Source organism: Symphodus melops, assembly GCF_947650265.1.
Source record: "Symphodus melops genome assembly, chromosome: 3".
Taxonomy (NCBI): Eukaryota; Metazoa; Chordata; class Actinopteri; order Labriformes; family Labridae; genus Symphodus; species Symphodus melops.
This window is the reverse complement of record NC_136693.1, coordinates 30,826,532-30,836,531: the sequence shown is the minus strand read 5'-3', so window position 1 is coordinate 30,836,531 and position 10,000 is coordinate 30,826,532. Positions and strand designations below refer to the sequence as shown.

The window sequence follows — 10,000 nt, the reverse complement described above, 5'->3', positions numbered from 1 at the left end:
AGTTTTCTTTTATTGTTCGCCTCTCTTTATCGTTTCCTGTCAAGGTGGAGCTGGCGAAGGTCGTCCTCGTGGTGAGACGCAGAGAGAAGGACCACGATGAAAAACATCGATCAGAGGTTACATCACTCTGACGCTCTGCAGAGTGAAAACCAGGTCACATGTTCACAGCTGATCCTGCAGCTGTGAACACACCGTCATACAGAGCGTCTCCTCGTCCAATCCCAGGAAGTGTCCTCCACCTCTGAGGACACTTCCTCACATGGACATCACAGACAGAGGCCTGTTTAACACCTCAGCTGTTTGATGTGTGTGTGTGTGTGTGTGTGTGTGTGTGTGTGTGTGTGTGTGTGTGTCTGACGTTCACCTCCCATCATTACACAGAACAAGAAGAGGAAACTCCGGGGTTAAAATGACCTGCGGGGCGTTTTCAGACTCCGTGCTGCGTCACATGTCGAGCCTCAAACGTTTCCTGTCACGTCATTGTCACATCATCATCATCATCATCATCATCATCATCATCATCATCTGACTTCTCTGATTGATCTAAACGTTTTGTTTCTTTATTTCCCGCTGGCAGCCGAACACAGGCGAGCTGACGCAGAGGCTGGGCGTGGCGTGCTGAGTCACAGAGTGTGTCACGCTGCAGTGATTCTAAATCAGAGGAGTCTATCTCTGCCTTTCAGAGGTTTTCATGCAGTCACATGATCAGCTGCTCTCTCCCGCCTGTCTCACTCTAACGTTTAGTTAGTTTCTCTCTGGGTTCAGTTTTTGAAGCTCTTCATGACGTTAACGAGAGACTTCTTCAACCTGCTGCTTCCTTTAGTCTGAAGACACCAGAGCCCCGCCCCCCCCGCCCCGCCGTGCGTCCAGAGAGACAGCAGGGTTCAGACTGCAGCAGAGACTCTGATGGAGATGTGAGCAGCTGCACTCAGTGTGTCTCTCTGTGTAAACACAGAGCCAGGCAACGCTAAGAGGAAACACATGACAGCCTCCTCCTCTGACCACCGACTGCTGCACCAAACACACATTCACTGCTGAAGGGTTTGAACCCGGACGATGACTCCATAAAGAACAGCACCAAGACAAAAGGGATCATCACATGACCTGTACTCACTTCATCCTGTATATTTGGACCAATCACTGCTCGTTGTTGAGTTGTCTCATCTTGTTGAGCAGCGTCTCCGTCTTCTTCAGTCCAGGAACATTTGATCCCTGAAACCTCTGAGCGAGCTGTGGCTTAGTGGTTTCAGGATCCTGACGACCCTGATGACCCTGAGCCCGAGTTAAAGTTCTGATGAAAGAGCCAGTTCATTAATGACACACACACACACACACACACACACACACACACACACACACACACACACACACACACACACACACACACACACACACACAGGTGTCCTGTGATGTCATCAGCACATTTGAGTTTCATTATGTTGTGTATGTGTGTGTGTGTGTGTGTGTGTGTGTGTGTGTGTGTGTGTATGTGTGTGTGTGTGTGTGTGTGTATGTGTGTGTGTGTGTGTGTATGTGTGTGTGTGTGTGTGTGTGTGTGTGTGCGTGTGGGGAATAGTAACGGGGTGCTGCATTACCTCAGGGCTCCACAGGAGGGCGGTATGTTTTAGAAACAGAAGAAGTGAAACACTTGAATATGTCGCTTTGGACTTTCTGACAAACTACACGGCAAAGATGATGTAAAACATGGGAACCCTTTTTGTCATATATGGGCTTGAATATTTCTACCATTCTTCCAAGAGGGTTTGTATCATAGCTGAGAATGCTCTGCCTCGATGACGCCCTATCATGCATGCAGTGTACACTTGGCTTATTTTATTTCATTTGTCTGGAACGATTCCTGAATCTCTCGCCTATATACATTTACATTTGCATTGAAATGTGTGTGTGAGCCAAATGAATGTATGTTTGTTTTTGTCAGTTGTGTTCCTGTTTTATTTTTGAAAATTTAATAAACATATTTAAAAAAACAACAAAAAAAAAACAGAAGAAGTGAAAAGACCGACCGTCTGTGTGGAGCTGCATCTTCTTCTTCTTCTTTGTGAAATAAAGAGACGGTGCTGCTGCTGGGATCCTTGAAAAGTAGAAATGTATTTCACAAGAAGGGAGTTGAATGTGTTAAAAAAAGTAAACAGCATACTAAATATCAAACACTTAATAATAAAACATTTTATTTAGAACTCAATTCACATTTTGGGAAAAAAATCTCAAAGTGAAACCACGGCAATAAAACAGGAAGGCAGCGAAGAAAACTAAAAACACTGCCTCAAGGCTCTGATGAAGGAGGGGGGGGGGATATCTGCAGACTGTGGCGCCCTCAGCTGGTCAGGGAGAGCGCTTCACAGACTGGGAGCAGTGGGACGGTTCAGTGTGGAGCATCAGTACGGATCAATCCTTTGTTCCATGAACTCTGACGTGACTGTAATCCACGACCACCTCGCTTCCTGAACCTGCCAACACGCTCGACGGTCACCTACTCTCTCACCCACCACACCGTCCTCGTCCACATCCTGCCGTCTCCTCGGCTTCCTCTCAGCTGAGGTCTCCCTCCGTCGTCTCATCCTGAGGTGGAGCTGCCCTGTCAGGGTTCCAGCTGAGTACCAGGACTTTAAGAAGGTGTTCAGATAGACGAAGACCATCTTTCTGCGCCCTCGACCTGCTACCACGCCCGACTCCCCCCAGGGTCGTCTGTATTTCCTGTGTGTTCCTGAGAGAGCGCTCATGGAGGCATATTAATGACATCACTCGTCCTTCTCCTTCACCAGCTGGGGCAGATTTTTTCTTTGTGAAGGACACAAGTTGGAGAGCGCCTTTAAAGCACCAACCAGACACCACGAGTACCTGGTCATGCCCTCTGGACTTACCAACGCTCCGGCCGTCTTCCAGGCTGAGGTTAACAGCATGCTAAACATGCCTGGATGACATCCTGATATTACCCGGACCATGGACTAACACATGCACCAGGTGCAGGTTACTGAAGTCAGAGTGTGGTCACTAACAACACGTGTAAATGACACTTCCATGTGTTCACCACAGGGATGTGTTTAGACACCACTGTTATTCATGAAGGGTTGAAGGTTTTCAGTGAAATCTACCGGGACCTGATCTGACTGTGGTCGCTCTGCAAATAGAAGTCTTTCTCTTTCTCCATCAGTTTATTTATTACAAGGTTACACATGAGCTACCCAACACAGAAGCCTCCAAGGAAACAGAGTGACAGAAAGAAGAGAAGAAGGATCCTTACACTGTAACTGTTTCATATAAAGCCTTTACATTCAAACATTACCTTTATAACAGCAGCTATACATCTGTTAGTCAATACATACTGATGCATACACAACCTTTATCTTTAAACAGGTTCAGCATTTCTCTCCAGTGTGAATCATCATGTGTCTGCTCAGATGTCCCTTAGAATTAAACCTTTTACCACAGTCAGAGCAGCTGAAGGGTTTCTCTCCTGTGTGAACCATCAGGTGTTTGTTCAGATTTCCTCTTTGAGTAAAACCTTTACTGCAAAAAGAGCAGCTGAAGGGTTTCTCCCCTGTGTGAACTAACATGTGTCTGGTCATACTTACTCTTTGGTTAAAACTTTTGCAGCAGACAGAGCAGCTGAAGGGTTTCTCTCCTGTATGATCTAACATGTGACTGGACAGAAGATCTTTTCGATTAAAACTTTTACTGCAAACAGAGCAGCTGAAGGGTTTCTCTCCAGTATGAACTAACATGTGTCTCGTCAAATGCTGTTTTTGGCTAAATCTTTTCTCACACTGAGAGCAGCTGTAGCATTTCTCTCCGGTGTGAATCAATATGTGTTTGTTCAGAACTCTCTTAGAACTAAATTGTTTTCCACACTGAGAGCAACTAAAGGGTTTCTCTCCTGTATGAACTAAAATGTGTGTGGTCAGATTTACTCTTCCAGTAAACTTTTTACTGCAAAATGAGCAGCTGAAGGGTTTTTCCCCACTGTGATTTGCTAAGTGATATGTCAGACTAGACTTATGGTTAAATCTTTTACCACACTGAGAGCAACTGAAGGGTTTCTCTCCAGTGTGAACCATCATGTGACTGGTCAGAGACCCTTTTCGGTTAAAACTCTTATTACACTCTGAGCACCTATGTGGTCTTTTACCACTCTTCAGTTTCTTATTCTTCAAGTTGAAGTCTGACAGATCTTCTCTTGTCTCTTGCCAATCATCACTGTTATCAGTCTCTGGGTCATAGGAGTCTTCTATCTCAACCTCAGTCTCTGCTTGTAAAGGTCTCTCTGGATCTGAGTCCCTCTCTGGTTCTGCTCCTCCACAGTCCTCTCCATCAGCTCCTGTTTCCATCTCTTCAGTTTGTCTGTGATGAAGCTGTGAGGACTGAGGTTTCTCTTCATCATCTTCACTCTTCACAGAGACAGGAGTGAAGGGGAACTTGGTGGTATCAGCCTCCTCCAGTCCTTGAAGCTGACTGATCCACACTTCCTCATGTTCTTCTTTAATGTGTTGGGGCTTAGTGTCCTCCTGCCCCAGAATGTGGCTCCACTCCTGCTGCTCAGGTGGAAGCTCTTCTTTACTCACCAACAGCTGCTGGACATCTGCAGGACACAGTAAACAAACATTAACCATACGCAGACTGACTTCATTCATAAGGGCTGTCAAATTATTTACATTTTGATGGCTGAAAGTCAATAGTTAATTGGAATTGATCACAGTTGAATCATATTTAGAATTGACTTATATTACATATAGAATCAGGTCCAATAGAATCAGGCGGATTTTATTGCTGACGCTCGCGTCACGTGCTGTCAGGACACGGTGTTGGTGGTAATAACGGAATATCGGGGAAAACACATTTGATATAGATATAAACCTAATTTTAAATAATTATACATAAAGATCAGAAGGGTCCTCTGTGGGATTCCACAAGGATCAGTCCTTGGGCCGCTGCCGTTCTATACATGCTCCCATGAGTACAATCATGAAGAAACAACATACCATTCATATGCTGATGACACACAGGTATACATTTATAAAAGAATAAAAGACATCAACCCATAGCTGTTCAGAAACATTTAAAACTCAACACAGAAGACTGAATTACTCACTTTGGTCCAAAAACTCAGAGACAGCACATCCATCATCCTAAAATCCATGTCGATTAAATACAGTGAGCAGGCCAGAAATATCTGCATTATTTTAGACTACGACGTTAGCTTTGAAAATCACATCTCCAACTTTAGCAGAACAGCATTTAACCATTTGAAGAACATGTCAGAACAACACTTCACTTCCCAAACAGATGCAGAGAAATCAGGTGAGATTACTGTAATGCTCTGTATCAAACAATCTGTGAGAAAACTCCACTTTATATAAAACACACAAGAACATATCAGTCCCGCTCTCAAGCACGCTTCAGTTGGTTTGGTCAGTGTGGCCGCTCCGTACCCTGCTGACAGCCTGCATTATGGAGAATCAGATGAGGTCTAGAGAGGGGGTCTTTGAGTTACTGTGGTCCTTCCCTGCTGACCTGAGCTCCACCACACCTGTCTCTACTTTTAAAGCTGAACGTCTTTTCTCTCAAGCATACGAATCGTTACTCTTTGTGTGTGTGTGTGTGTGTTGAGTTTTGTCATGCATGTTGAGATAGAATTGTCTTTTGTATTCCTCAGTTTTTATCATCATTTTTCTACAGCTACACTATAATGAAAAGGCCTTTATAAAAAAACCTTCTATCCTTTTTATCAGCGACTTCACGGTAAACAAGACGAAGGTCATGCGGACCCACATGACTCTGAGCTGGAAGGAGATACGTCTACTAGAAAATGAACGCACAGAAAAAACACCATAAATGCAATGTGCATTAAACTGCAAAGAAAAACCATTTCTTCATCTGTGACTGAAACTATTTGCAAACTTATCCAGACTTTGATTTTATGTGCAATTTAAAAGTTTGACCACAGCTTACTTCAAATGTCCCATATTTATTATTACTCAAATGGACCGTGTCTAGTACAGCTATTTATCTAGTCTTTTTTATCATGCTTTTACTTTGAAGTGTTTCCTGTCAGTCCAGTGTCACATGGGTCTGTGCGACTCTTCTTGTTTACTCAGATTTGCTGATAACATGTCTTTGTAGTCCTGTATTTCTAACGCTATTCTTTGTAGTCCTATATTTCTGATGCTGGTCTTTGTAGTCCTATATTTCTGATGCTGGTCTTTGTAGTCCTGTATTTCTAAAGCTATTCTTTGTAGTCCTATATTTCTGATGCTAGTCTTTGTAGTCCTGTATTTCTAAAGCTATTCTTTGTAGTCCTGTATTTCTAACGCTATTCTTTGTAGTCCTATATTTCTGATGCTGGTCTTTGTAGTCCTGTATTTCTAAAGCTATTCTTTGTAGTCCTATATTTCTGATGCTAGTCTTTGTAGTCCTGTATTTCTAAAGCTATTCTTTGTAGTCCTATATTTCTAAAGCTATTCTTTGTAGTCCTGTATTTCTAAAGCTATTCTTTGTAGTCCTATATTTCTGATGCTAGTCTTTGTAGTCCTGTATTTCTAAAGCTATTCTTTGTAGTCCTGTATTTCTAACGCTATTCTTTGTAGTCCTATATTTCTGATGCTAGTCTTTGTAGTCCTGTATTTCTAAAGCTATTCTTTGTAGTCCTATATTTCTGATGCTGGTCTTTGTAGTCCTGTATTTCTAAAGCTATTCTTTGTAGTCCTATATTTCTGATGCTAGTCTTTGTAGTCCTGTATTTCTAAAGCTATTCTTTGTAGTCCTGTATTTCTAACGTTATTCTTTGTAGTCCTATATTTCTGATGCTGGTCTTTGTAGTCCTGTATTTCTAAAGCTATTCTTTGTAGTCCTATATTTCTGATGCTAGTCTTTGTAGTCCTGTATTTCTAAAGCTATTCTTTGTAGTCCTATATTTCTGATGCTGGTCTTTGTAGTCCTGTATTTCTAACGCTATTCTTTGTAGTCCTGTATTTCTGATGCTGATCTTTGTAGTCCTGTATTTCTAAAGCTATTCTTTGTAGTCCTATATTTCTGATGCTGGTCTTTGTAGTCCTGTATTTCTGATGCTGGTCTTTGTAGTCCTATATTTCTGATGCTGGTCTTTGTAGTCCTATATTTCTAAAGCTATTCTTTGTAGTCCTATATTTTTGATGCTGGTCTTTGTAGTCCTATATTTCTGATGCTGGTCTTTGTAGTCCTGTATTTCTGATGCTAGTCTTTGTAGTCTTGTATTTCTGATGCTAGTCTTTGTAGTCCTGTATTTCTAACGCTATTCTTTGTAGTCCTATATTTCTGATGCTGGTCTTTGTAGTCCTGTATTTCTAAAGCTATTCTTTGTAGTCCTATATTTCTGATGCTAGTCTTTGTAGTCCTGTATTTCTAAAGCTATTCTTTGTAGTCCTATATTTCTAAAGCTATTCTTTGTAGTCCTGTATTTCTAAAGCTATTCTTTGTAGTCCTATATTTCTGATGCTAGTCTTTGTAGTCCTGTATTTCTAAAGCTATTCTTTGTAGTCCTGTATTTCTAACGCTATTCTTTGTAGTCCTATATTTCTGATGCTAGTCTTTGTAGTCCTGTATTTCTAAAGCTATTCTTTGTAGTCCTATATTTCTGATGCTGGTCTTTGTAGTCCTGTATTTCTAAAGCTATTCTTTGTAGTCCTATATTTCTGATGCTAGTCTTTGTAGTCCTGTATTTCTAAAGCTATTCTTTGTAGTCCTGTATTTCTAACGCTATTCTTTGTAGTCCTATATTTCTGATGCTGGTCTTTGTAGTCCTGTATTTCTAAAGCTATTCTTTGTAGTCCTATATTTCTGATGCTAGTCTTTGTAGTCCTGTATTTCTAAAGCTATTCTTTGTAGTCCTATATTTCTGATGCTGGTCTTTGTAGTCCTGTATTTCTAACGCTATTCTTTGTAGTCCTGTATTTCTGATGCTGGTCTTTGTAGTCCTGTATTTCTAAAGCTATTCTTTGTAGTCCTATATTTCTGATGCTGGTCTTTGTAGTCCTGTATTTCTGATGCTGGTCTTTGTAGTCCTATATTTCTGATGCTGGTCTTTGTAGTCCTATATTTCTAAAGCTATTCTTTGTAGTCCTATATTTTTGATGCTGGTCTTTGTAGTCCTATATTTCTGATGCTGGTCTTTGTAGTCCTGTATTTCTGATGCTAGTCTTTGTAGTCTTGTATTTCTGATGCTAGTCTTTGTAGTCCTGTATTTCTGATGCTGGTCTTTGTAGTCCTATATTTCTGATGCTGGTCTTTGTAGTCCTGTATTTCTGAATCTGGACTTTGTAGGTTTTTTTTTATTTGTGCCTCATTGAACTAATTTGCTTTAGCTAAATTAGCTTAGCATCAGTGAGGGTACCTAGCGTGTCCACTTTTCCACTTCCTGTTTTATGACGTGTAGGACTAGGTTCCTTCCTTCCTTCCCTACCTTGGTCTGATCCACTTTCCTTCTTTATAGTTGCTGGGGGGTTCTTCGCCTCTTTTCTGTTGGAGCTCTCGGTACAGACCTCCATCTTAGCATCACCGTGGCCGTCAATCAGCGCGCTCCAGCGGCCTGAACACAGCTTCCTGTTCGACGTCATTTCCGGAGCACTTTGTGCTTCAAGCGTCGGTGTGGTGTGTTAGAGACTCATCCGATCACACATCATTGAGTTGGATGGTAAAGTTTGTGTACAATTGGGACAAAAAGCTCCAAAAACACACTACACTCGGCCGCCATCTTGCCGGAAGTCAGGCGAAGAAATACAGGATGTAGCGTCTATTTCCGGCTCTTTCCCAGATAACCCGTATGTGGGTGGATCCCAAGTCCCTTATTTGCACCGAGTGGGCCTTTTTCAAACCAACCCCTACACACTCCCCCTCCGTGACGGAGTGCACTCCGTCAGAAGTCACACTCGCAGCTGAATGAAGTCCCCTCCATCCAGGTGGAGGGTAGAAATACAGCAGCAGGCTTTGGGACAAACTTCACTCTCTCAGGTGGAAACAGGAAGTGTGTGTTACCATGGTTACTTAGCGGCATCCTGGGGGAACAGCTTATTATTAATGTAGGTAATGCATTCTGTAAAAGTCTTTATGTAGATTATTTTTCTCGAGTAAATTTATATTAGTGTAGACTTAAAGCTAATCGATCAGATGGAGCCCACATTCTTTATTATAATTTATAATGTTTAATTTATTATAATATCAAAGAACAGGTTGTCTTAAATGAAAGCACAGACAAGGAGACTATAAATTAACATCACAGCTGATAAACGTTTATTTTTTTGTAGCCGAAATGAAGTTTTACAAAGAAATCGAAAGTAAAACAATGATAAATAAATAAGAGTGAGAAGTTGTCTGCAACATAATTTAATATTCTCTAGTTTTTGAAACAGTCCCTTTAAATATGAAACACAATGAAATAAACAGGAGAACAGAAGGAAGAAAAGAAGAGGAGGCTTTTATTTGAACCTTTAAAACAATAAACAGGTGAAGTTGTTCACGTCTGTATGATCAGATTAAATGTCCATCTTAGTTGGAGCAGTGTTTTAGTTTGTACAAACACACTGAACTTACTTTAGTACAGGTCACTCCTGCCGTGACTAGCGGACGTAATAGGCGTTACACATGATCATCGAGTGGGCCTCGGTGCAGACTCGCTGGAGGGTTTTATGGCCCACTACCACTCCCCGCTAAGTGGTTTGAAACGGACTTAATATGGCGGGCCCTCCGCGTGGACGCGCAGACGGAGGGGTAGTGGGGAGGGCTAGGGTGTAGTGGACGGTTTGAAAAAGACCCATCGTCCTCCCAGTTGTCTCCTCCACTTGCGTCTTAGTCCCGCCCACCAGAGATGCACGGAGGAAACGAAGCCGAGGAGAGAGGACCGAGGAAATCAACTTTAAGACACATGAGACGTCGTTTCCTCGACAGCGTCACATGACGGGACATCAGCTGATCACGTTCAGCTGTCAATCAGCCGAACAGCTGTTTATGTCCA

General features: G+C 42.1%; 1 protein-coding gene across 1 annotated transcript; it reads right to left on the bottom strand.

Annotated features, from left to right (window-relative positions):
- Positions 1-3,154: 3,154 nt before the first annotated feature.
- LOC306820999 (uncharacterized protein) lies at positions 3,155-8,717 on the bottom strand. The gene is made up of 2 exons (XM_079339135.1): positions 8,453-8,717; positions 3,155-4,597 (listed from the first exon to the last, which is right to left on the bottom strand). Exons 1-2 carry the CDS (start codon positions 8,604-8,606, stop codon positions 3,378-3,380), a joined length of 1,374 nt encoding a protein of 457 aa, XP_079195261.1. The 5' UTR covers positions 8,607-8,717; the 3' UTR covers positions 3,155-3,377.
- Between the last annotated feature and the right edge of the window lie 1,283 nt (positions 8,718-10,000).